The sequence below is a fragment of the Symphodus melops genome (assembly GCF_947650265.1).
Source record: "Symphodus melops genome assembly, chromosome: 21".
Taxonomy (NCBI): domain Eukaryota; kingdom Metazoa; phylum Chordata; class Actinopteri; order Labriformes; family Labridae; genus Symphodus; species Symphodus melops.
The window spans coordinates 736,448-763,442 of record NC_136711.1 but is presented as its reverse complement, the minus strand read 5'-3'; the positions used below and the strand labels follow the sequence as shown (position 1 = coordinate 763,442).

General features: G+C 45.5%; 4 protein-coding genes across 12 annotated transcripts in view; 1 reads left to right on the top strand and 3 right to left on the bottom strand.

Annotated features, from left to right (window-relative positions):
- The window catches only part of myocd (myocardin), a 28,468-nt gene extending 24,255 nt beyond the window's left edge, over positions 1-4,213 (top strand). For 4 of the 8 annotated variants that reach the window (XM_079372607.1, XM_079372605.1, XM_079372604.1 and 1 more), the window contains one exon: positions 31-4,213. In XM_079372607.1, the coding sequence (XP_079228733.1) occupies positions 31-644 (614 nt within the window). In that variant the 3' untranslated portion in view covers positions 645-4,213. The remainder of the gene's footprint in view (positions 1-30) is intronic. The other 4 variants (XM_079372608.1, XM_079372609.1, XM_079372606.1 and 1 more) reach the window with 1 other exon arrangement.
- Positions 4,214-5,789: 1,576 nt separating this feature from the next.
- Positions 5,790-14,657, bottom strand: map2k4b (mitogen-activated protein kinase kinase 4b). The gene is given in 14 exon segments (XM_079372160.1): positions 5,790-6,374; positions 7,168-7,213; positions 7,395-7,410; positions 7,413-7,542; positions 7,647-7,724; positions 8,013-8,140; positions 8,532-8,583; positions 8,699-8,818; positions 8,893-9,012; positions 9,204-9,378; positions 9,470-9,522; positions 9,524-9,573; positions 12,658-12,693; positions 14,448-14,657. Coding segments are annotated over 14 exon segments (1,236 nt in total). The 5' UTR covers positions 14,566-14,657; the 3' UTR covers positions 5,790-6,260.
- Positions 14,658-21,959: 7,302 nt separating this feature from the next.
- On the bottom strand, positions 21,960-24,550 carry adprm (ADP-ribose/CDP-alcohol diphosphatase, manganese-dependent). The gene is made up of 3 exons (XM_079334242.1): positions 23,643-24,550; positions 22,958-23,080; positions 21,960-22,678 (listed from the first exon to the last, which is right to left on the bottom strand). The coding sequence occupies exons 1-3, from the start codon at positions 24,211-24,213 to the stop codon at positions 22,386-22,388; spliced, it is 987 nt and encodes a 328-aa protein (XP_079190368.1). The 5' UTR covers positions 24,214-24,550; the 3' UTR covers positions 21,960-22,385.
- A 125-nt stretch (positions 24,551-24,675) lies between these two features.
- Positions 24,676-26,995, bottom strand: part of rsph1 (radial spoke head component 1) — a 3,941-nt gene continuing 1,621 nt past the window's right edge. Inside the window, exons 3-8 of one of the 2 annotated variants that reach the window (XM_079334244.1) lie at positions 26,880-26,985; positions 26,714-26,804; positions 26,403-26,538; positions 25,784-25,855; positions 24,990-25,119; positions 24,676-24,786 (exon numbers count right to left, since the gene is read on the bottom strand). In XM_079334244.1, coding sequence (XP_079190370.1) covers positions 24,997-25,119; positions 25,784-25,855; positions 26,403-26,538; positions 26,714-26,804; positions 26,880-26,985 — 528 coding nt within the window. In that variant the 3' untranslated portion in view covers positions 24,676-24,786; positions 24,990-24,996. The remainder of the gene's footprint in view (positions 24,787-24,989; positions 25,120-25,783; positions 25,856-26,402; positions 26,539-26,713; positions 26,805-26,879; positions 26,986-26,995) is intronic. The other variant, XM_079334243.1, reaches the window with a different exon arrangement.

Here is a 26,995-nt window from a genome sequence, read left to right as displayed (position 1 = left end):
ACCCTCCCTCCTCTCCTCTTTGTCTTCAAGAGATGCCCGCTAACGCCCGAGAAGAGAGGGAGCGGTCCTCTGTAACCAAAGTTGTGCCTCACATTAATGTGTCCCCAGGGTGCCCCGGCCTCCTCGTCCCGAGGTTCCACCGACACTACGAGCACCTGAGCCCCTCCCAGCTGCCGTACGACCACGCAGCCAATCACATCACAGAGAGCCACCTGGAGACTCTGCTGGGGAGTCCGATCGCTCGGGGGGCGGACGGGGCTCTCCTTAAAATGGCCGCTGAGGACGGAGGGCAGGAGGACGAAGGGAACAGAGACGTCGAGGGTTACGGCAGCCATTACCGCCACCCGCACCACCCCCAACAGGACAAACTGATGACCAACAGAGAGCTGATGGACACGCCTCTGTCCCCAATTAGCATTAGCACCAAGGTGTCCTGCGTCCCCGAGGTGCAGGGCATGGTGAGCATGACGTTCAGCGAGACGCCGTGGGAGACGATGGAGTGGTTGGACCTGACCCCGCCCAGCTCGGCTACGGCCTTCAGCGTGGCTCCTCCCACCGGGCCGAGCATCTTCAACACAGAGTTCCTGGACGTGACAGACATTAACTTGAACTCCGCCATGGACCTCCACCTGGAGCACTGGTGAAGGCAACGCCGCCAAGTACGAGCTAGCACCATGCTAACACCGGCCTTGCTAACATCAGCTCCAAACAAACCAAAGAACTTTTTAATTCTGCCTTAGCCGCTTCAGTCCAAACGCCAGAGTTTGCCTTTCGTAGGAAACAGTGGGATGTAAATGAAGCAGACTGCCAGCCGACATAAAGCGATTGTGTGTGATTTATGAAATATTTTCACTGACTTCCTCGACATCACTGAGAGGTGTTTAGTCATTGTCAACAGAATCCAAAGAAAACATTAAAGTGACTTCTGTCCATTTTTCTGGACATTTATGCTCAAAAACCGCCGACAAGTTTCTCAAAGCAAAAACAAGAAGGGTTCATGATGTGGATGTGACGATGCACGCAACGTACGACTCGATACGTAACTGGACACTCGGCTCACCATCGGGACTTTTACTAAACATTAGAGAAGTCAATCTCTGATAAAACAATTCTCAGACAGTAGAAATACAAAATATACATTTTCCTTATTTTCTTTAAACATACACAAAGCAAAACCTCGTCAGATCATTGATCACAACCCGGTAAAGTTCCTTAGTGTCGATAGTGTCGTTCTGATCTCGCAGTGAAAAAGAAACGACCCTCTGTGCCTTTAAGCTTAAAAGAAAAACTTTGATAGGTTGAAGAGTCAAAAGTAAAATCCACCTGTCATCAAACGTTTTACTTTGTTACTGTCCGTATTTTTCCCTCAGTTAATGTTGCAACTATCGATCCTTTCAAAATAAGAGCATTACGGAAAAAAGGTTAACAAGAAGTGTTAATTAATGTTTTTTGGGGGGGTTTTAATGATGGGATTTAAATCTAAAAAAAGACGGCTTTAAAAGACGGTGAATCAACTTTTTGACACCTTAGATAAGTGTTGTTGGGGCCCTAAACCTGTAGGGGGGGCCCTTGAGGGCTCACAAACTTTAAACCACAGCAGCCGCTGTGCAAATTTTCAATGACAGAAGGAAACATCCCTAACAGGGCCCCGTTTGACAGCTCTTGTTGCACGTTATTGCTGTGAAACCAAAAGTTTCTCTAAAACGTCAACCAAGGGAAACACCGAGGAATAGTAGGGCGCCCCAATTATATCTTGCATGGAGCCCCAACAGACCATTCGTACCCCACATCTGTACACCACTTTTCCCAACTAACACCCAGCACAAAAAGCCAAAAGCAGACAGCGCCCCCTGCTGGTTAAAACATCATATTGCAATATATATTTTTATAAAATGGATTAAAATGGTTCATATTTGTATCTGTATTGCGTGAAATCGTTACATCCCAAAGTAAAGAGAGTTTGATAACGTGCATTAAATCAAAACTTTATGAAGTACCAGTGTTACACCACCTGGACTCGTGACAATCATTGTAGATCCTCTGAGTTTGTGTTACTGGAAAAAACAAAAGGAAATACAAGGTGAATCTGATGCTTCGAACAGACATTTTGTAAATATCTGAACTCTTTGTTCTGACAGAGACATGTTGACGTATATATTTTGCATATTTTGTCAGCAGCGTGGGAGACGATGTGAACCACAAATCAAAGTGTAAAATGTAATCAGATTATTATCGATGTAAATATGACACACTGTGCACCTCTACATAAAAACACTTTTTGTCACAGTTTGCTTGAGAGTAGAATTATGTGTGTAGAAATATTTGTCTTTGGCTTCAAAGGACTTTTTTCATCTGTTCACTATTTGGCATTTTTTTAAAACCACAGAATGACATAACAGAGAGAAATCAACTTTTATTTTGAAAATCTTGGGTCTTATTGGTTTTAATCACCAGGCAAATATCTGCAACATATTTTAATAACATGTTTATGCTTTCTTTTCCCCCTTTTACAATTTATAATTAGTTTACTAATCCAACACCGGTTTGATATTGTAGACGCTCCGGCATCAACTGGTTTTATTTCATTTGACCAAGTATAAGTAGTCTTTTTTGTACCCAGGCCAATTAACTATTTATTTTGTGTTTTGAATGTATGCTTTATCGTGTATTTATACTGACATTCCTTTCTTATAAATTGGGGCTCTTTGATTTACTGGAAACTTCCTGTGCAGCCGATCTGACCGCGGATATTTCCCAGTAAATTAAGTCTCTTAAAAATGTGATGAAACGTGAAGGAACCACTTTGAAAAGCCATGTTTTCTTATGTCAGTTCACAGAAATGAAGTGGAAATGACCATTATGAGCACTTGTGTATAGGAAATGTAATATATTCAGATCTCTACTGTGAATACCGCGTATGAGCACAGCGTAAACTTAGCATACCAGAGCCAGCCGCTACACGCAGAAGCTACACAAAATTAAAAGTCAGACTCTAACAAAATCTTTAAGGTCTTAGTTTTGAACTTTTGAACACTTTCTCAGAAGTCTGAGGAGAATAACGCGGTCATATCTTTACCACTAAACGTGCGGCTAAAGGTAGTACTTAGCATTGAGAAAGCTAGCTTCTGTAAGCTAACGTAAGATTACCCCTTTTCCACCAAGCCAGTTCCAGCGCTGGTTTCAGAGCCAGAGTCTAATCCAGCGTCAGTTAACAGTGTTTTCAACAGAGAACTTGGTGATGGTTCCAGAGTCCTCCTTGCTGGTCTATGAGAAAGAACTGCTCCATCGGGGGCTGGAGGGTCCTCGTGAACACACTGTGAACAGACCTGCTAACGTTTAAAATTAAGAAACTTTTTCAGAGAACTTCTGCGAGTTGCATGCAGAGACAGGGATGCGTCTCTTAGCGTAGCGCCGGTATACCAGCAACCGCCGGTATGTCCTGAACGCTGCAATGGTGATGCAAGAACGCCGCTCCACCAGCAATACATCTAACATTCAACATTTAACTCACTGCATGCCAAGGTCAGACTTCACGCCGTCAGCACAATATTGGTAGCTTCTCAACCGGTAAGCTAATATAAAGGCCCGTCCACTGTTTTCTAGTTAGCCTGTTAAGCCCTCCCAAAAGCAAGCTTTAACTTTGATAAACATTAGCTCATTGGTTACCGGCACAAATCAACACATTTGACCTGCTTAGATCCGCCATCGCCGCCCACGTTAAATAAAACCCGTCTAAACTTTGGTTTAAAGACTTGTTAGCACATTGCTACCATCACATCTTTATGCTAAATGTTTTGGTTCTTTTTCCAACCAGTGGCGTCGCCCCCTGCTCGCCATTAGTAAAAATGCAGGTTTAAGAAGCTATGTCCACTTAATGTGTAGTCTATTCCCCATCTTTATTTTTATCAGACAGATTTGATATTGACTATTGCTTTTAATCGCATTGACGATGTCGTGTTTCATTGACGATCGGCCACCTTTTGTTGTTTTGACCAAATACTGTTTTGTGCTTCTTTCATGGGTTCAATATTTTCATTCAGGATATTAAAGCCAATGTTAATGATGTAACTATCTGCCTTATTTCTGTGGTCGGGTTCTTCCTGATCACATGACAGAAGCCGCCATGTTGCTTGACCACTGACTTGCTTTCCTTTTGTAAAAACATATCTGTCTGCCTCCGTGTATACTTCAGAAATAAACGTATCACAGCAAAGATCAAGTGTGCACTTTGATTTTTTTATTTTTAAGAATCACACGATAACAGCTGTTTCTTCTTTTTCACGGGAACTTTATTGGCAACCCGTCATAAAGACACAATATAATATTCATCACCCTTAATATTATCTTATAATCTAATATGAACATTCTAGTAAATTGCAATTTTTACAACATGTACCCCGGAGATTCAGGTTCACCAGCGGGAAGTCGGCTTCCTGTGGCGCCCACGAGTGAAGAGACTGTCGTGTCTTCAGTGTGTTTGAAACATGACGGATCGAAACGTGAAGAACAGAGAAACACTTGGAGTCTACCCAGCAGCCTCTTCTGAAAGAGCCCCTCGAAACTAGTGTTTTATCATTTGGCCTCTGAACATCTGTTTAACGCTCTCGCTGTTTTTGGAGGAACTTCGTCCAGTTTAAAAGGTTTTTTTTAAATCTTTGGGATGAACTTTGTTTTGGTTTTGATGCATTCAGACAGAAAGGGAACTAATGTCTTGGCTGTTTTTCCACACTTCCACATTTTGGTTAAAGTTTCCGCTCTTCTGAAAATGCAAGAACAGGAACGTCACCTGGACTCACACGGATTGGTTCATGTTCCCTCCTCCAGCCACCGTGTCTACATGAAGTTACTTCCTGATAGTTGAGGATGAAAAATTCGACTATCAGTGCAAACATGCCGAGTCATGCTGGTCTTTAGTCTTTATGGTTAGGGAGCAGAGACCGTGTGAGGAGCAGGCGAGACGCCGTCTAGCAGCATCATGGGTGACAGAAAGACAACTTTAAGTGTAGTTCCTGCGTTTGCCTCCGTGTGGCAGCATCGTGCAGCTGTGATCGGTGTGGATGAGTTTGTGCAGTGACAGGCGGAGGAGGAGCTTTAAGATTCATTTTTACAAATTCAAATAGAAGAAACATGTTTCATTGTGCAGCCAGCACCAACGCGTACAGGCGAGTATCACGCCAAGAGAGTCTAAATGTCACACAATCCTTTTTTTACGCTTCAAGTTTGACTCAAAATGCTCCTCAGCTCAGTCTCAAAAGTCCTGACGCTTTGAGTCGTGTGGTCAGCTGCGTCTGTGAGACGACTTCTGCTGAAAACGTTTCTGGTTCAACTTCAGGACAACTAAATGATTTTGTGAGCTCGTGAAAATAAAGATTTGCATAATCATAAAACTTTCATCCCCACCCTCCCTCTCTCTCTCCCTCATCCCCACCCTCCCTCTCTCTCTCTCTCCCTCATCCCCACCCTCCCTCTCTCTCTCCCTCATCCCCACCCTCTCTCTCTCTAAAATAAAAAGCATCAGAATAAACCTTAAAGAAACATAACTGACTCTGATGTCATGAGGTTCTCTCTCTCTCTCTCTCTCTCTCTCTCTCTCTCTCTCTCTCTCTCTCTCTCTCTCTCTCTCTCTCTCTCTCTCTCTCTCTCTCTTCTCTCTCTCTCTCTCTCTCTCTCTCTCTCTCTCTCTCTCTCTCTCTCTCTCTCTCTCTCTCTCTCTCTCTCTCTCTCTCTCTCTCTCTCTCTCTGAGAAAAGGAGGAAGCTCAGGTGAAGACGAACTCTCACAGGCTGCATATAAGAAGACGTGAACTCACAGAGAAGCACTTTGCATAACGGAGTGTGTGTGAGTGTGAGCGTGTGCGTTTGTGTACAGCTGCGGTGAACACACACACACACATACACGTGTGTGTGTGTGTGTGTGTGTGTGTGTGTGTGTGTGTCTGTTGTCACTGTTCAACGTTTTATTTGGTAGATTCTGTTTTTGTGAACGTCGGCTTCTTCACGTAAAGAAGGAGCTGACATGAAGGACTCGCTGCGTCCTCGTGAGACAGAGTCTCGTCTTCAGGTTTATTTCGGGGGGGAAGTTGGACGCTGATGTTTGATGGCGTTACGGGAGCGGGGAAACGTTTTGTGATTTTATTTTCTGGTTGCAGTTTGGAGTTCCTTCGTTCTTTGGAACGTGTGAATAAACGACGTAACTCTGACGGGCGAACATGTCGCATCACAAAGCTTCAAACCCCCCCGACACAGCAGCAGCTGATCTCCATCAGTCCACGTACATGGGGGACACGGGCGAGGCCGGGATCTGATCCAGGATGCGAACCACGTACGAGGCGACGTCCACAAAGCGCTCCTCGTATATCATGATGAAGGGATGTTTCTGCAGGAGAGAGGTCAGAGGTCAAAAGGACGCTGAAATAACCACACCCTGATGATGTCATCACTCGTGTCCCAAAGAGGCGGAGCTCGCCGAGAACAGCTTCCTCCTCAGAAACCGGGTTTTAAAATCAGGCTGCAGCTCGGTTCAGAAGGCGGTCGACAGAAACCCGTCCTCCATAACTGAAGCAACACGAACGCCAACAGGACTGACTCACGTCCCCACAGCATCACAGGAATACAGAGGTTAAAGATTCAGGAGCGGATGGTCACAGTCGATTTAGCCCAGCAGAGAGTCTCATTCATCCTGTTGGTGTTAAACACTTACAGCAGGAGGAAGGATAAGAAGGTAAACACAGAGCAGACACCTTCAGCAGGACGAGTCCAGCTGAGACTAAACCTGGAGGACATTTCTTTACGAGACGATTTATTCTAGTTTTTCATTGAAGGAATAAAATATGTCTATTTTTCACCAGGCTCTTATTTTGAAAGATTAACTTGTTGGGGGGGGTGTTTTATGTCTCCTCACAGCGAGGAGGTTCCTGGTTTGAATCCCTTTCTGACTCTCAGCCTCTCCGTCTCTGTATGTCAGCTCTGTGATTGGCTGGTGAGCAGAGCGTAACCCCGCCTCTCGCCCAATGACAGCAGGGATCAGCTCTGTGCGTCGGTGTTCTACATGAGCTTCTTCTTTGTGTTCTCATTTATTCTCACTGATTTCTAACGTTTCATCTTTAAAAACAGATTGTAGTTTAAATCAGGTTCAGAAAGTCTGCGAGTCGTTACGAAGCAGAACTCACCAGAAGCTCTCGGTACTTCGGCCTTTTAGATTCGTCCTTCGTCAGGCTGGAAGGAGAAACAAACAGAAAGAATCCTTCAGCTCCACTTCAGAGATGAAACAGAAAAGAGCTGATCAGAGGACGCCAAGCGGCCACGAGCCCACTTCCTGTCCTTTAAAGAGTTTTATGTTGGACGGGTCAGAATATTCAGCTGCTCACACATTTGGATGTTTGGAGGTTTTTCTCACCACAGGTTGACGAAGTGATGAACTTCGGGGAGAACTGTCGCTCCTCTGAGCTGCTGAGCTGCGGCGGTTCACCTTTGACCACCTGAGTCAGCTGATCGAACACGCTGTTCCACTTGGGGTACGGGAACCGTCCTGTGGCCAGCTCGTACTGAGACGCACACACACACACACACACACACACACACACACACACACACACATTAGACACACGCAGGTCGGTAAAGGTCACACTGACGTCTTTGTTGTTCTCACCAGCGTGATTCCCAAACTCCAAACATCGGAGCGGACATCGTAGCCCTGACGGGAAGCACTCGGGTCTATCCTCTCCGGCTGGAACACACACGAGAGAAGACACACACACACACACACACACACATTTATTCAGGGTAAAGACTGATGATAACTCCTCTGGAGACACAACGGCCCGCCCACTTTCTTCTCTTCGTGGAGAACACATCAGTTAAAGTTGTATATTTTGAAAAGGCTTTTATTTTGAAAATGTTGTTTTTATTCATAAAGGAACATTTGATTTTGAAGTAGTTCCCTTTCCCTCGATGTTCCCTCTGTGCGTCGTGCCCCACTGAACAGGAAGTGTGAAACGTCTCTCTGCTGTCTTACCGCCATGTACGGCCTGCAGCCGGCGTCTCTGGTCTTTGCTATGGAGTCGACGAGCTGGCCGCTGATCCCGAAGTCACACAGCTTGATGTTCCCTCGCCGGTCCATGAGAATGTTGGAAGGTTTGATGTCTGACAAATTAAACATGTTTATCATATTTAACAAGATGAATACAAAATCCAGCTGGAGATATCTGAGAGCCGTCATATGATGAAATGTTTTATTTAATCGCATGTTTGAAATTCCATCATTTTAATAAACAACGTTTAATGTTTGTCAGAACCTTCAGCTGAAACAGCAGGCGAGCGTCATCGGTCTGAATCAGGCACAAACGCACGCTCGCTTTCCTCACACACACCTGACATGTTTGGTTCCCTGCTCCGTGAATTTCAGTTTCTCTTTTGCAAACATTATAACATGTAGTGCTTTTATTTTGAAGGCTCCATGAACCCGGAGCACTTACAGACGGCGTGCATGAAGAGGCACGCCAAAGAACAGCCCGCCGTGGTCATGTGGTCTTACCTCTGTGGATTATTTTCAAGTTCTCCTTTAGGTGGTTCAGTGCTTTAACCGTCTGTTGGAGACACAAACAGGAAGTGAGTTCTGTCAAACAGGAAGTGAGTTCTGTCAAACAGGAAGTGAGTTCTGCGTGCTCAGATTTAAAAAGCAGGAAGTGTAAAGTGACTCACCGCTAACGTTATGTTTCCTAAGATTTCCTCTGGAATGACTTCATCGGATGAAAAATAAACATATTTGTAGAATTTGTCTAATGAGGTAGACATGAGCTCCATGCAGATCCAGCAGTCGCCCTGAAACACAGAGGTCAGAGGTCAGAGGTCACACAGACAGGCTGCTGTGGTGTGTGGTGCGTTCAGGGTCATACCTCTCTGAAGAGCGCTCCGTAGAACTGGACGATGTAGGGACAGTCGCTGCTCCTCATCACCACGTCGAGGTCCATCAGCAGCTGCTTCTGCTCCTTCTCGTCCACCGTGGAGCGAATCCTCTGACAGACGCACAAAAGGGGCGGGGCTTATTCTTTACTCACACACCTACAGCAGCAGACTGTAAACAACTCTGACCCCTAGTGTTTTATATGGGTACTGCAGTATAAATTCACCCCCCCCCCCCCGAGAGAGTGGACGCTCACGCCGGTCGCCATGCGGCGGACACTGAACAAGTCGGTGAGCAGCTCACCTTGACCGCCATGATCTGACCCGTAGGTTTGTGGACCATCTTGTTGACGGAGCCGTACGCCCCCCGACCGATCTCCCCGAGGTCCCTCAGGTCTTCGGCCGTGAAGTCGCAGTGCTGCTCCGGAGAAATCTTCAGCTTCCCCGACGACTCGATGCTGTGCGTCCGCAGGCGCTCTCTGAGGGGGGGGGGGGGGAGACACACGGTGTTAAAACAACGAGAACAGGAGAAGAAGAACAGAACGGCGTTCTGCCATCAGCTGTACTCACATGTGAGGGTTCTGGAAGGACGGGGGGGTCGGGTTGATGGGCAGCCTGGAGACCCGGCTTCACTGGAGAGTTAGCAAAGTTCAGCTTCAGAGCTTTACGTTTACCTGTCAGGGAAAACACACACACACCACACACACACACACACCACACACACACACACACACACACACACACACACACACACACACACACACACACACACACACACACACACACACACACACACACACACACACACACACACACACACACACACACACACACACACACACGGTGAGCCATCCTGCTGGGGCAAACAGTGATGTCACACACTGTGATGTCACTCTGTGACATCACACCACTGTGATGTCATACACTGATGTCACACTCTGTGACGTCACACACTGTGATGTCACACTGTGATGTCATACACTGATGTCACACTGTGATGTCATACACTGATGTCACACTGTGATGTCACACACTGATGTCACACACTGTGATGTCACACTCTGTGATGTCACACACTGTGACGTCACACACTGTGACATCACACACTGTAATGTCACTCTGTGACGTCACACTCTGTGATGTCACACTCTGTGATGTCACACTGTGATGTCACTCTGTGATGTCACTCTGTGATGTCACTCTGTGATGTCACACTGTGATGTCACTCTGTGATGTCACACTGTGATGTCACACTCTGATGTCACACTCTGTGATGTCACTCTGTGATGTCACACTGTGATGTCACACTGTGATGTCACACTCTGTGATGTCACTCTGTGATGTCACACTGTGATGTCACACTGTGACGTCACACTGTGATGTCACTCTGTGATGTCACTCTGTGATGTCACACTGTGATGTCACTCTGTGATGTCACACTGTGATGTCACACTCTGTGATGTCACTCTGTGATGTCACACTGTGATGTCACACTGTGACGTCACACTGTGATGTCACACTGTGATGTCACACTCTGTGATGTCACTCTGTGATGTCACTCTGTGATGTCACACTGTGATGTCACACTGTGACGTCACTCTGTGACGTCACTCTGTGATGTCACACTCTGTGATGTCACACTCTGTGATGTCACGCTCCTGTTTCCTGTCTGAACCTGAGATAAACCTTTTCCTCGGTGTGACATGAAGAATTTCATGTGGCGTGCGTCACAGCATTATGGCGTGCTGTGTGAGTGGTCAGGGCAGAGAGGTGATTGGTTTATCTCACGTTCTGTTCAGGATCAGAAGAAGACCAACATGCAGGTCAACACACAGGGGTCTGGACCCTTTGAGACCCCCCTAAGACTTTAGGATTCTGTATTTCCTCAAATAATGACAACTGATCTTTTATGATTCTACTTGTGTTTTTATTCTCCTGAGGGACGAACCCTGCCGAGGCACCACCAGGCAGAGGTGAGGACGTTCAGGCTCCTCTGAGTCCTGGTAAATACCAGATCCTGAATCAGAACCAGGATCAGACTCAGAGTCTATGACATCGCCATCAGTGAAGTGCTGCAGTACATGGAACGCCATCTAGTGGCACACATGTTACTATAAATTACAATGTAAGTGTTATTCTGTGTTTGAGATGATCCTTTATTATTCACGTCGCTCTGAACATCACTCAGGATCAGACTTATCTGAGGAAATACAGAAATATTTATTTATTAATGCAGAGACGTTTAAGATCTGTCCTGCGGAGACGTCGTGTCGGGAATCCCTGAACTGAAGAGCCAATCACAGCTGAAGCCCTCACACATCAAAGTGACCCAACACTTAAATCACACAAGCTCAGAAAATGATCCGACATGAACCATCAACAGCATCCGTCACCCGCAGAGGTTTAAAGGGATCATAGGCTGCTTAAAAGAAGTGGGCGTGGCCACGCTTTGATTTGGACGAGAGGTCAGATAAAAACCGCTCCGACTTTATCCATGTCGACAGGGAGGAATGTTTACGACTTGTATGTCACAAGCTAGCAATCCTCCAGAGGGGAGTCAGGTCACAGTTGATGCTATGCTAATCGCTAATGCTAACAGTAATGAATATGACATCACTGTAAAACAGGCTTTACCCTAAATGCACCAGGAAACAACAACCTGGAGCTCAACAAGAAATTACTCAGGTTGCCATGGTAATGCCGTGTCAGCGGTAGCCCCGCCCCCTCTTCCTGGTCTCTGTGACTCTAAATGGGCCCAACATTTACTAAATGAACATGATGCTGTGTTGAAACTAGAGACGGAGAAGAAAGTCGTTACGTTCACTAAGGGAACCAATCAACGACAAGCAGGAGGAAGAAGTCTCCCCCTGCTGGTCATTAGGGAGACTGCAGGTCTGGGCCATAAAGAGGCCGGTCTAGTTCTTCTCTACAGTCTCTGGTAGCTGCTGGTGTTGACTTTAAGTGTTGAGTCATCTTGGTCATGCCCTCCTCAGATCCCTGACCCTCTGAGCCCCGATGCAGTGGACAGACTCCCCCAAGCACCACACAGGCTGGTCAGTAGTGTACAGCGGCGTCCAATGACAGAACAGGAACATGTCTCGGACAGGAAACCACTTTAGACTACTGAGATGCACCCACAGAGAGTCCGAGGTCGGTGTGCGAGGTCTACGGCTTACTTTGGGAAACTCCAGACAGTCTTATCTGAAACCCTGAAGTAAAGAGAAAACAGTTTACTGCGTGTTCTTTGGGTTTGTCTGAATGTGGGAGGGGCCACATGAACACGAGTCATCCCGCCACGATGGACGTCAAGCAGGTCAACTGTGGTGAAACTAGATAATAAATAATTAAGTGTGAACATCATCCAACGAGCATGTGCTTCCTTTCGTTCCTCTCTTCTGGAGCCTTCACTTCCTTTCCCCTGCAGGATTATTTTACGGTGCGTAACCCTGGATGAAGCTCGACTGTGGCTGCGTGTCAGCGAGTCTCATCTTTTACTTTAGAAAGAAGAGCAGCAGCAGCGAATCACAAGTTCACAGTGACATGTTTCAAAGAAGTGTGTCATCAAGAGAAGAAGAAGCACAGTGTGATGGACAACAAACATGCAGACGAGGGTCAAAGGTCACGACGGAAATAAAATCAATCAAACAGACAGAGCGGGAATGATCGACAGAAGAAGAAGAAGAAGGTGGATGAAGAACATTTGAAGGACGATTTTCAAACATCCTTCCAGACTGAGCAGGTGAAGAGGAAGTGAATACCTGTTTCACTGTGACATCTCCAGCAGGTGTTGGTTTCTGTAAAGTTCAGATCAAACATTTCATACAAAACATCTGGCCACATGACATCTGGTTCAAACAGCTCCGACCCGTCACAGTTCTCGACTGTAACACATTCAACAATAACACATTGAGCATCGTCTGTTCGGCCCCGTGTCCATCTGGCTTTTCCTGAGCGCTCCGCCTTTTTCATGCTCAGTTATGAGCATAATCTATTTCTACAGACTGAACATCGAGCTCACAAAGATCGGCCGACATATATCTGTGTCATTTCCCGTGTTCCTTCCCAGTACTGGTATCAGACTCTAATTATAACATTTCATTTTTTAGGAAGAGAAATTCTTCCCATGTCGATCAAAGCAGCTTCAGTTATTTTCCTCTCTGATGTTTAGTTAAACATTTATCAGTTTTAAAGTCTCAATCTGTAGAGAAACTTTGAATACAGAGGAATTTAATTGAAATTAAATACTGTTTGAATGTTTCTTTTGATACCAGAAGTGCTGCGGCTATTTAATGGAGCAGCTAAAAAAAGACTTTCAAGTGTTTTAATTATTAATAGACTTTAAAGTGTTTTAATGATAAATAAAGACTTTAAAATGTTTTAATGATAAATTTAGATTTTAAAGTGTTTTAATGATTAATAAAGACTTTAAAGTGTTTTATTAATAAATAAAGACTTTAAAGTGTTTTGGGCCCTTTAGGCCTCGGTAGCTGGTTGTAGCTTTGTGATGCTAATCACGGAAACACTTTTACTGGACTCGGCTTTAAACTCATAAACTTTGTTTAGTTTAAAACTATGTGTCTTATGCAGTTTGATTGATTTGGTTCATGAAATAAAGAAACTTTATTTCATGTCATTCGGCTCAGCGGCTAAACTGAAGATCCTGCATCACTGCTAGCCTGTTAGCTATGTAGCTTCGTCAAGTTAGCCGGTAAAAGCAAGGGCTTTAGCGGAAACTCTGTTTTTCCGCCTTCAAAATAAAAGCATGGATGTTGCGATACATCACTAGCAGGTATGACGGTACAAAATTGACTTCTGTGGTTGGATCTGTGATGACACACTAGCTCAACTTTATAATAATAAACGTAAAGTGTCCTTATTGTACTGTAGATGTATTTCCATCAGCCATATGACCTGAAAACATTGTTTAACTCTTTAGGTGTCTGGACAGGCAAACTCCTACACACTGTCCAAATACAACATATATGACTGGAGATTTACATTTATAAATCAACTGTCACAATAAGAGATTATATTAACTTTAAAAACATGAGATAACGTGAGCCATAAAGTGGGCCAGCGAACATTTTGACAACTTTGCACCACGTCTATAAAGAAGTCCCAGATTAATGTCAGAAGAGTTCTTTAGTCTCCTTGTTGTTGTTTTTTAAGTCTAAGTGTTTTGAAAATACCTATACAAATGTGAATTATTATTAGTTATAAAAAAAAACCAAGACTCACAGAGGATCATCCAGTTCCTCTGAACATTTTGAAATTAAAATATATTTATCTATTTAGAGCAGACTACAATTTACAGGTCCTGATTAAGGATTAGCATTTACATCAACAGAACTTTATTAATCATGTTATTGACTTGAACATTTGCGAAAATAAACAATGATAGAGGGGCGAAAGAGAACTTATTATGAAAATCCTGGCCGGAAGTCGAACGTGTTCCTGTTTAGCTTTACTGTGGTTACTGTGAAGCTACGCGCTCCCCTGTCCCACTAACTCCAGTGTCCCCAGTTCAAACTGACCCCCGGGTTTCTACCTTGCATGCTGCTGCTCTGAGTCTGCGGATGAAACTGGTGCGACGTGGATCCGACGACGTTTCCGGTACTGGTGGAGCTGCTGCTGCTGGAGTTGTTGTCCGGACTGGGAGTCGCCATTGTTGTGTTGTAGTTTCCGGCAGCAGCGGCCAGGCTGAAGTGCACCTGAACGCATCACCAGCTGCACCACGGCCACGTCTGTGCCGCTGGTGCGTTCACTGACTGTTGGAAATCACATGAAACCACGACTTTACAGCAAGGTGATTGACATATTTGACACGTTATAATAGATGTAGTGGCAATCAGGAAACTAAAAAATATGCCACTGTAGGGAATTTAAACCATTTCCAACTCGTGATGAAATAAAATGTGTTTGTCCTGTTTTGATTATTAGAAAACATAGTAAAAAAGGACAAAGAAGACGGTGTATGCTCAGTAAATCAAAAGATTATCAACAGGAAAACAAACACTTCTACACACACCAGTGCACGGTTAATTAACTGTGTGCCTTTCCTCCTAATTCCCACCACCACTCACCTGTGACTTCAATCATCACCTACGCCCAGGTGCACAATCCACACGGCAGCGGACGCAATGCCCATGTGCGTTCCACCTGCCCCAACACACCCACATCAGATTGGCGACAACACACCGGCCCCTAATTGATCATGTTTATAACATAATTCAACACAAAATAAACAATGGAGCCAAAGTCAGCTCGCCAGTCTTTATTCAGCCTCCTGCAGTTGACGGATCTCTGTGATCGGCCTCTCCAGTACATTGCATCTGAACTTTAACAGACCGCGCTAGTCCTTGTCCATCAGGAAAGGTCTCCAGCACTTTCCCCAACAACCAAGATCCACGAGGAGCCGTAGAGTCCGCTACGATGATGATGTCTCCTGGTACAAAGCTTCTCCTGTCCTTTGACCATCGTTGTCTTTCCTGTAACAATGAGAAGTATTCCTGAATCCATCTCCCCCTAAAGAGGTCTGCCAGAAATTGAACTCGTCTCCTCGTCGTTTGCTGTACAAGTCACTTTTCTAAGCAGGTTTGCCTTTCAACAAGAGAATGTGATTTGGAGTCAAAGGTTCGAGATCATTTGGATCATCAGAGATGTTTGTAATGGGGCGATCATTTAAAATAGCTTCAACTTCACACAACAGAGTCTGCAATCCTTCATCGTCCACATTCTGCTGATGTAGTACTGAGTACTTTTCTGACCATGCCAATGATCCACCATGACGTGCTGCTGCAGGGGTGTTGAAGCTCCACTTCACTCCATAAGAACGTAATGAGTGTTGAATTTTCTTTTGATTCAGGGCAGATCGAGCCTCTCTCAGCTCACGCTCTGCTCCTACAGAGGTAGTTCTATTATCTGACCTGATGTGTGACGCTTGTCCTCTTCTAGATATGAATCTGTGCACTGCACTGATGCATGAACTTGTGTCTAATGAATATGACACTTCCAGATGTACCGCCCTACTTGTGCAGGTGAATATGACTCCATAACGTTTGATGATGCTGCGGCCACGTTTTACCTCTAAAGGACCAAAGTAATCAACACCCACATTTGTAAATGTTGGAGTGTCAGGTTGAAATCTCTCTTTTGGCAAATCAGCCATTTGTTGTTCTCCTAACTTTCCCCAGTAAGGTCTGCAAATATCACCTGGAGAGAGGATCTTTCTGGCAGCTGCATTTGCACTGGTAATCCAATATCGCTGACAAAGTTTGGAAAGCAGGTGACTTCTTCCACAGTGGCCTCATTGCTCGTGAATGTGACGTAGAAACGTGCTGATCTTTAGCCAGAATGACTGTTTCATGTCATCAGGCGTTGCTGCTTTGTTAAGCCGTCCTCCCACTCTCAAAAGCTCCTTTTCCAGCACTGGATCAAGTTTATAGATGTGACTGCTTTTCGTCACTCCAGATGTTCCACCTTTCCAAGCAGTCATCACTGAACCTTTTCCTTTGACAACACTGAATTATGTCGGCAGATTCAGGGTTTGACCACCCAGTGTGGCTTTGAATCGCTGCATCTCCTTTTCCACTTTTCTCGTCTGTTGAGTCTCATCAAGCACATTTCTGCTCACAGAAGCTCGGATTTCCTTTCTCTTGTTGCTCAACAACTGCAACATTACTTTTATCGAGCGACTGACATTTTTAACCTTTTCCATGAAGAGAAATATGTTACAAGCTGCTCTGTTGAGTTCTGTGCCTCCTTTAAAGGTTGTATTTGTTGCATTAACTGTGGCTTCATCTTTGACCTCTGGATCATCGCTGCTGATTAAAACAGAGTCCACAATATTAACAGGCCACTCTCTCTTATTTTAAAAAAGAAAGTCAGGGCCATTGATCCATCTGTTTGAGTGAGAAGGTACTCAGCTTTCACCTCATCAGCAGTTTGTGTCAATGTACCTCCACTGGGAAACAGCAGTGGCTTCTCTTATGGTAGAAATCCTGTTCGCCACAAAGTGTGAAAGCGCTTTGTTTCATTCCTGATGTATTTTGACACTGTTGTACCGTCTGTCCAGAACATTGAATTTTCAGTTTGTAATTGCAGCTCTGCTTTGAGCATCCTGTCAACACGCACTGCAAACACAGCTGCTGTCAATTCCATCCTTGGGATTGGAACTTTGACAGGAGCAACTCGTGCTTTTCCCAAAACAAAAGCCAGATGAATCTTCTCCTTGTCGTTCTGCAGCCTCAGATATGAAACTGTGCCATAACCATCCTCGCTCGCATCAGAGAAGTGATGCATCTGGGCACGTTGAATGTGCTGAGCAGTTTAACATCTTCTTGCCACTTGACCCACTGCAACTGGTAGTTTGGGGGAACGTGATCATCCCAATTGAAACTCAACCTGCAGAGGTTTTGCAGCATCAACTTGACAGGTAAGGTAAATGATCCAATGGGGTCATAAACTGAACTCACCACAGACAAGATACCCCGTCTTGTCAGTGGTTTTTCCTGGACTGCCATTTTGAACCTGAAGGTGTCAGTTTCTGCACACCACAGCAATCCAGGAGTTCTCTGGACAGGTAGGTTGTCTCTGTCAAAGTCCAACTCTTTCACTTCCTTGGCTCTTTTTTCAAAGTCAATTGACTCCAACACTATCCTGCTGTTGCTGATCCATTTTACCAGCAGATCTTTCTCCCAGGCCAGAGGCTTCTGCCTCTGAAGACAGGCATTTTAAACAGTCGTCCACATGAAAGTTGTGTTTGAAGGTGTCAGTCACATGTGCTGGGTACGCTGCTTTAGTGTCCTCTGCAGTTTTCCAAAGGGCAAAACTGGCACAGCTGGAGGACGATATTGTGCCGAAAAGATGAACAGTCATTCTGTATTCGGTGAGAGGTTGTGACAGGTCACCATAGGAAGCGTAGAAAGTCCACATCCTCTTCTGCCACTTTGACCTGATGGTACATAGCTTTGATGTCAGCCATCACTGCAATGGGTTCTTGACGAAACCTTGTGAGAACTCCAAGCAAAGAATTTGTCAAATGAGGTCCCTGGAGCGTTAAGAGAGATCCCTTTGAAACTTGCACCACAGTCCAAAACCAAGTTTCCTTCCAATTCATGTTCAGGCACCCTCTCTGCATAGCCACTGTCAACAGCATCACTCAGAAAACTGACTCTTTAAATTTAACATTATTCTTTAATTTCCTTTTCAGGCAAAGGACCCTCTGCTCAGCAACATGACGGTTGTTGGGCATGATGACACTAGCCTCTCTGAAAGGTCATTTCAAGCAGTCATGTCCATTGTCGAGTTCTGCTGAACTGATCCTCTCTGGACATTTCATTCAAGTCATAGTTGTACTGCTGTACCAACAGCAATTGATGTTTGGTTGACTGTAACGGTGGGACAGCTGCTCCCACTTTCATTACTTCCTCTGATTGGTCCATTGATGACCCACCCCAGTAGGGTTCTTCACAGTTGCTGTTTACCACTTCCCATGGTTCCAGTACCTTTGGAACATTGGTACCAATTAAAAGCTCCACATCAGCGTTAATAACAGGAAGTTCTACAGAATTTAAATGTGGCCAAGCACTCAAGTCTTCCTGTCTTATAATATTTTCACGGGTCACTGGCATTTTACATTGTATGTACACATCAGGCAACTGAAAGAAGGTGTCAGCGATGAGTGCAGCGATCTCCAATCCTGAGACAATGTGACTGTCAACAACATTCTCTGGAGTTATTGTCCTCAACAAGATTTTTGCTTTTCTTCCTCTGACCTTTAACTCCCTCCTGAGTCGCTCAGAGCAAAAGGTGGCTGTGCTGCCAGGATCTAAGAAGGCCTCAAGCATGTGGCTGCCTGTCATGGCCTTGGTTTGTACAGGCACAATAGCCAAAACACCACCCTGTGCTCCGGCCCCTACATGTCCACATGTTTTAGGATGAACCACATCATTGCTCCTTGTGGCTTCTTTGTCTTCTAAGTTGATCTTCTCCTTAGAATCCAAGTGAAGAACAGTAGGATGCTTCATGTTACACAACTTGCAAAACAATCGATGACGACAGTCTTTACTCATGTGTCCAACAGTTAGACATCCATAAACACCTTTCTCCTTTAAAAAGTCAAGTTTTTCTCTGTGCAACATTTTTCCATCTTAGGACACATCTCTAATTTATGACCCTCTTCACACAGCAAACACAAAACGCTGTTCGACTTCTCAGGTGGGTTTGTCTCCTTCTGCAGTGGACTCTTTGCTCCAGAATTCAAAACTGCTTTCTTTTCCTTTAACGTGTCATTTTGACAGTTTGTTTCCAGTTTTATACGTCTGTGGTGTTGAGCCAGACGAGTCTTGAATGTCTCCACAGAGTGGATTAGAGGCAAAAGACACTCGTCTTTCAATGAAGTTCACAATGTCACTGAACCATGCTTGGAGATGATGCTTCTCCTGCAGCTCATAAGCTCTGTTCCTCCATTTGTCCCCGAGTTTATACGGTCGCTTCAGGATAATAGCACGCATGTTTGATGGCATGTTCATCTCTGACATGTAATCGATATCCTCCATCGCATTACAGCACGTAAAAACAATGAAAAGGCTCGCAAAGCTTTGATGTCCTCTGATTTTACAGGCTGCCATTCAAAAGCTCTCTTCATGAATGCGTTCTGCTCATTTCCAAATCTTTCATGCATCAGTGATTTTGCTCTTTGATAACCCTCAGGTGGCGTGTGCTGACAGCTCTGGACGAGTTCTCGAGGTTGTCCCTTTGTAAACTGCTCCAAAGAATATAATCAATCTACAGTGTTACCAGTCTTTGCTTCCAGCCCATTCTCAAAGCCTCGATGAACACTGTTGTTGTGCTAGTAAAGCTGTTCTGTCATTTCGTTGCAAGATGTTAAGAAGTTGCCTTGGTCCATGTTTGCACAAAAGCAGAGTGTTGAAAAGGTTTCTCTGTTGAATCCATGTTGGGGTTTTGTAAATGATGTTTGCTGAGATCCTTGAAACTAGTTTGGTTTTTGATTACAAACATTTGATTTGGATCCAGTTAAAGGCTTTCCTTAGGTCGTGTCCCAGTCGACGTGGCAGATCCTTTGGAAATGGATGAAACTTCATTGATTCCTTATTTTGTGCCTCCATTTGCACTGAGGTTTTGCCGCCCCCTGTTGGCAGCTGCTTGAACTGATGATTTGAACTGTGTGAAACTAATTCCTTTGCAGAGGGTCTGAGAGACAATGTATGTTTTGAATGTTTCAGATATGAATTCATCCCATCTGAGTGAGCTCTGGAGCTCTGTGCTTGACTACAGTCACTTTTGCTGTGTGAGCATTAATTGCACTTTTCTTCTGATTTGCTCTTCCTGAGCCTCTCGGGTTAGGGTTTCTCCTGGAGGACAGCAGCTCTATCAGCCTCTGCTTTCTTGAAGACCTGTTTCTGGAGTGACCAGATGATCAGTATGTTTTATGACCAACATTTGAGATGCTGTCAGCAGGATCAATATCATCACCTGTAGCAGCATAATCATGAACCACAGGTACAGTTTTCAAAGCATGTTCATTCAACTCATCATGGTGATCCCCCGTATGTTTGCTCCGTTCCCTTTTATCAAGCTACCACTCCTGGATTGTTTTTGCTTCATTGTGCATTTGAGTTTTGAACCGTTCTTTTTGTTTTGACACGTCATCCTCAGGTATTAATGATTTTAGTGATTCATGCACATCTGTTGCTTCAGCGCTCAGTTTTAAAATCATTTGGTTTGAAAGAATCAGTTGTTCCACTTCCTTTAATCATTTGTGACGTTTCTTTCCTTTTGATTTGACATTATTTTGTCAGTAAGTTTAACCTGTCTTTCCTCCGTTTCACTTTGATTGACGGGCGCGATCATTTCCGCGTCACTCATTTTAATGACTCTTGTAAACAGCCGAAGTTTTATTGAGAATTGCAGCAGGATTTTCCTGCATCCCGTCTATGAAAAGGCCAATCTTTCCCACAGATTGTAACAATTCTAAATCGGTCCTACCGTGACTCTTCGCACAGGTCGTCACCTGCCGGCGTCTTGTTGAGTGGATACCGCTGATCAGAGCGCCGCGCTGCCGGTCCATCGCTTCCTGCTTCCGTCCACTGAAGGCAGTTTTTTCAACTAAATGTAGTGTCAATCAGGAAACCAACTGGTGATGAAATAAAATGTGTTTGTCCTGTTTTGATTATTAGAAAACATAGTAAAAAAGGACAAAGAAGACGGTGTATGCTCAGTAAATCAAAAGATTATCAACAGGAAAACAAACACTTCTACACACACCAGTGCACGGTTAATTAACTGTGTGCCTTTCCTCCTAATTCTTCAATCATCACCTACACCCAGCTGCACAATCCACACGGCAGCGGACGCAATGTGCATTCCACCTGCCCCAACACACCCACAACAACAACAGACATATACATATCATACTTTATTTTTATTGTTTATACATTTGTGTATTGTTGTTTTCTGGTTATCTTTTCCACATTTATTTGCTTTATTAAAGGAGGAGTGTGCAACATGTTAAACATCAATATCTCATAACTTCGGTGTGTGTAAATGTGTGTGTGTGTGTGTGAGTCCTGACTACAGTGAGGGAGAAGCTGGAGTCCCGCTGGCTGTTGTTGTTGTTAGTGCTGTGTTTACACCATTCTTTCACATGAAAGACAGACAGACAGACAGCTTGGATCACCCAATTTCCCCATGGACCCTGAATGCAGCACAGAACCTCAGACATGCAATACAGCTGTTTTTGATGTTTTTATTGCATGTTGCATGGCTGACATCGTCAAACACAGGTGCAATTTAAAATCAGTCCACATCACACGACACATCCGTCAGAAAAACAACAGAATAAGAAAATCAATCAGTGCCAAGGCAGCGGGGGAAAATAACCTCCATCTTAAAAAACAAGTGTATAAATACTCAAAGTGTCCTTTAACCTCTGGAATATAAAATCATAAATGCAGGACAAATATTTGAATCTCTGTCAGGATTAAAAAAATAAAAAGTAGAATAAATAATCTGAGGTCTTGTTTCTGCTCAGCTGAGGTCATTCATCCTCTGCTTTTAGAAAAGATGCTTAAAAAGTCGAGCAGAGCGATCAGCTTTACCAACACAGTCTTTTTGTTGATGACACACACACACACACATTTCTCCCTCGACGGTGTGTGTGTGTGTGTGTGTGATGCTGAACGTCTGGACGACGCCTCGCCGTGATTCGCCCTTGAAGAACGCTCTGGTGTTGCGATGAGCTGCACGTTGGGCCGTGATAAAAACATGCAGAGCGTCTTCGATTCTCTGCACGGGTCCGAACACGGCGCTCAGGAAAGACACGTTTCTTTTGATCTGCTCGCTGTCGAGTGTCACGCTCACGCACACGTGCAGCTCGTCTGTTTGACTTCTTCAAATAAAAATAATAAATCTGAACTTCTCTCTTTGGATTCAAACATATTTCTTTTTGTTGCTCCTGTGGTCGTCATGGAAACATGAACACCCGATCCCGAACCCTCCCGTGTCCTTTCAGCTCCATCCTGTCCTCGTACACGGAGACGGTGGCGAAGGCGTTGCTGTCGGGCGGGGTCTCGATGACGCCCTCTAAGGTGAGGTGGTGCGTCCCCGTGTCTTTGTCCTTGTGGTATCCTCCGTCGTGGTCGTGGCCGGCCATGAAACACACCACGCAGCGGTGAGAGCGGAGGATGGCGAGCAGCTCGTCGTAGTTCCAGGCGAGGCAGATGGGCGAGGTGGAGCGAGGGTGCACGGGGAGGTGACCTGAGCGAGGAAACAAAGAAAACCTTCACAATTCTATTCCTCTGCAGAGGCAGCATCACTGACCAATCAAAATCATGAAGGGGCGGGACTTAGTCAACAACAATGGCGGAGGAGGCGCTTCACTCCTTCACTTGGTCTTCGAGTTGATACGTCTTTGAATTCAATTAAATATGAAACAAGCAGACCTTCCTGAGGGAAGCAGAGGTCAACTTCGTAACCTAGCAACACCGAGCGCTGGCGAGCAGCGGGAGCCAATAAGAACATGCAGACTTTACTCACAGACGACGGTGACGCGGTCCTGTTTCTCGTCACACTGCGACAGAACAGAGCGGAGCCAGTCCAGCTGGACTTTACCGAAGCCTCCGTTAAACATGGTGTATCTGTCCTCCATCCCTTTGAACACTGAAACACAGAACATCTTCATCAGTCTCCTCGTGGTCGTCTGCGTCGCCGTGGTGACGCTGAGATGACTCTGACGAAGGAGAGCGGCGTCTCTGAAGGTTTCTCATCACTGAAGAAATCTGCTTCTTGTTCAGAAGAAAGACGAGGAGAGTCTCCTCAAAGCTCATGGTGCGTTCAAGGTCTTCTTCAAGTGTTGCACATTGAGAACACAGCTGCTGGTTTAGAGCATTAAAGGAGACATGGGCCTGTCCTCGTTCCAGGGAGCCATTTTTAAAGTTTGTAGTTCAGAAAATACATGATCGAATCGATTCACATTTCTCTATGAAGTGCTCCTTTGAGTGACACTTTTATTTCAATCAATCAATCAATCAATCTTTATTTGTATAGCGTCAATTCATAACAGACTTAACAGAAATATGTCATCATATTTAATGAACATATAAAACTGTTACATCTGTACAGAGTCAGTAAACTGTGGTTTAATATCTTAAATTATTTGAATAAAATAAAAACGGAAATAGAGAACCGGAAGTCTTGAAGTTTGGTAACCATGGTAACCTACCCGGACAGTTGAGGTCGTCGTTGTCGTTGTGTTGTCGGATCAGACTCAGGGAGTCCCGGTACCGCTCACTGCTCTCCTCTCGGCCCAGCAGACTCACATCGTACCCGTCCAGAATGACGAAAGTGAAACCGGGCACCGGGCTGAAGCTGTACGCATGCGCCTCACCGTCTGCCGGTGCTGCGTTCACGCTCCGCTCGGAGTCTAGAGTGCTGTTGAGCCGTGAACGCAGCAGCTCGCTCCGGCTGAAGTTATAAAACTCGTGGTTCCCCCACACATGGTGGACCTCCGCGGGCCCGGAGCTGAGCTCGGTCAGCACCGTGTCCAGAGCTCGATGTGAGGCTCCGTGATTCTTGTTGAAGCCGTCAATGATGTCTCCGAGCTGGAGGATGAATTCCGGTTTCACGGTGGACTCTCTCCAGCAGTCCACGGCGCTCTTTAAGAGCTGGAGGCTGCTCCGGTAGAACCTTCTCCGGGTCCGGGTGTAGTTAAAGCCGTCGTCAATGTCCGCGTACTGAATGTCCGCTATGACCCCGAAGGTGAAGAGCGGCGGGAGTTCGGGACAGCTCTCCATGTTCGGCGCTGTCACGATGTGTTCACTGTCCCCGCAGACACGTACAGGTAGGGGACACTCGGACCACGTGACTGTCAGATGTGAACGACCTCACATGACGTCACAGTGCCAGGCTGGTGGTGTCGGTGTCCTCAGTGATGACCGTTCAAAAAAACAGCCTTTTATGAGTACAGCTGGTGACAGCTGAAGCAAAATAAAAGTACGGACTTCCGGTTGTAGCTTTCAAAATAAAGCTTGCAGTCAACTTGAATGCAGAGGTAACAAACATAATTTACTTTTCACAAAATCAACTTGAAATGTGGACAATGAATTCCAATGTTTCCCCTGTGAGGGAAGTACAAGGAAACATTTGACCCCCTTAAAGCAGACACTGGATGGGCTGACTCGACCACTGAGCCACAGCCTGCTGGCCTGTTGGTGATGGATTCTGAACCGTCATTACACCAAAGAAAAAAAGCACCATTTTATTATTCATAAGTCGGTTTATTCATATGTTTGAACACAGATTATTGTGGTGTGATCACAGGGAGTTCTCTGCTCCCTCCTCTGCTGAAGCTGTTTCTTTTTCTCCAGCTGACAAAAGAGAACACAAACACAACGTTAGTTCAGTCTGATCCCTCCTCTTTTATTTAAAGCTCTGTCAGCTCTGTTTCAGCTCTTATATCTGCAACTATTGCAAACTCCATCATGAGCCTGGACATTATATCTAAGTATGGACATAATCATATTGAAGGTGGGTGTTTGATTCTGGCTCTGCCCCTGCTCCCTACTGTTACCCTGTTTTCATTCAAGTCCACCTGTAGAGTCTCTCCCTGGAGTCAGTGGTGTCAGGCCGGTGATACACTTTGGGATCCACTTGGGGGCGGTGTTGGAGGACAACTCGCCCCACTCGCCGTCAGCTCGGTCCTGCAGAGAATGCAGGGAAAGAGAGACTTTGGAGGCAGCGTGACTCTGTGTGCAAGCTCGCTCAAGATGCAACACACTCCAGTGCACATGTCCATCACAACACTGAACAAGATGCACCTTCAAGCTTTCACACAGTCAAGAGATGAGCATGCATCCAGACCAAAGAGGGCAGCTGCTGAGCTGAAAGACAGCGTGCGCTCTAAAGATCTGAAACCTGGGATCAAAGTGGACTGCTCTTCATCAGAATCAGAAACGTGTTTGTACAAGTGACAATAAAGAGCTGAAATATAAATGAGGTGTTTTGAAGCGCTCTCAGGCTCGGGGAGAATCATGACGTCATGAGTGGAGGCTCATCCATGACGGTTTCAGTCTGATGAAGATATGTTCAGTCACACCGCACACGCACACACACAGCCGCATCACATCCTGCATGCTCGTCGTCATGCAGGACACTGATGTGGATCAGTCAGCACCTCCTCTGCTCCTCCTGCAGCCCCTAACATGTGACTCCCCTCCCTGGAGGATATGTAGGCCGACCTCTGGGACTTTTTATCTTTACCGCTCTCCTCAACAGTCGGCGGCTGGAGTCGAGACAGTTGGGATGGTTAATCACTGTCTGCGTGTCATTCTGACGGGGTCAGAGTGTCAGCAGATGTTTTATTACCTGCTCTGTTTGCTGGAACTCTCCGTGCTGCTCACAGCCGATGTCAAACACGTACCTGCCCGGACCACACGGCTGTGAAGCAGGGAACACAAGAAGCAAATGAATGTGAAGAGATTCATCTGAAATCAGAGAGCATCCGTCGCTCAGTCTGTAGGGACTTGGGTTGGGAACCACTTCGAGTCCACTGCCCGAGCACAGCCTAGGTGCCCTTGAGCAATTCACCAAACCCCAAAGCTGCTGTGGAGCGCTGGCTGTGTGCAGACCTCTCCATGAATGCATGTCTATAGGATCCTGTGTGTGTCGCAGGATTAATCAAATATTCATCTTTATAATTCTTTCTTTGTTCCTTTTGAATCTGTCAAACTTTATTGACACACGTGCACAAACAGGAGCTGTGGACGTGCACTGACAGAGAGATGTCAGAGTGGAGCTGCTACACTCTGTTATGCAGGGAGCACAGCAGAGCAGTTTGGGGTTCTTTGCCTTGCTCAGTGGCACCTCGGCAGTACTCAGGAAGTGCCCTGGCACCTCTGGACCTACTAAAACAACTTCCATATTATGGTCTGCATCCGGTTCCCGTCCCAGGTCCCGACAGCGTGAGCTGCTGGAGCACACTCACATAGTTGTTGAGGAAGCTGCCCTTGTATCTGTGGCGGGCGTGGATGTACTCTCCGGCTGACTCCATCTTGCCATTTACCCATGATCCTTTGTACTCTGCACCAGTGTCATGATGGTGGTAAATGCCCTGACCGTGCCTGGAAATCAGACGGCAGCAAAGATGAAGGAAAGTGAACGTTTGATAGACATGTTCAGCTTTTTCTCATTGAAACATTTCTCTTCATTTATTGTCAGTTCACGTTTGTTTATCTTCTTTTTTTAATGTTTTGATCCTTCATACAGGAGTCTGTGCTCCTCAGCCTGCAGCTCTACCTCACATGACGCAGCCACTCTCCATCATACGTGTCTCTGTTGGGGTAAGTGTAGAGGCCGTGCCCGTGTCTCAGGTCCTCCACCCACGAGCCTGAGAAACACACAGAGCAGATGTGTCGGAGAGCTTCAGCTGGACTCTGAGCTCAAAACAGGAACTTCATCCTACCTTCATATTTAGATCCGTCTGGGTAGTAGAAGGTTCCCTGTCCGTGTTTCATGTTCTGATTATAATCTCCCACATATCTCGCCCCATTCTTAAAGCAGTATGTCCCCTGTTGGTCA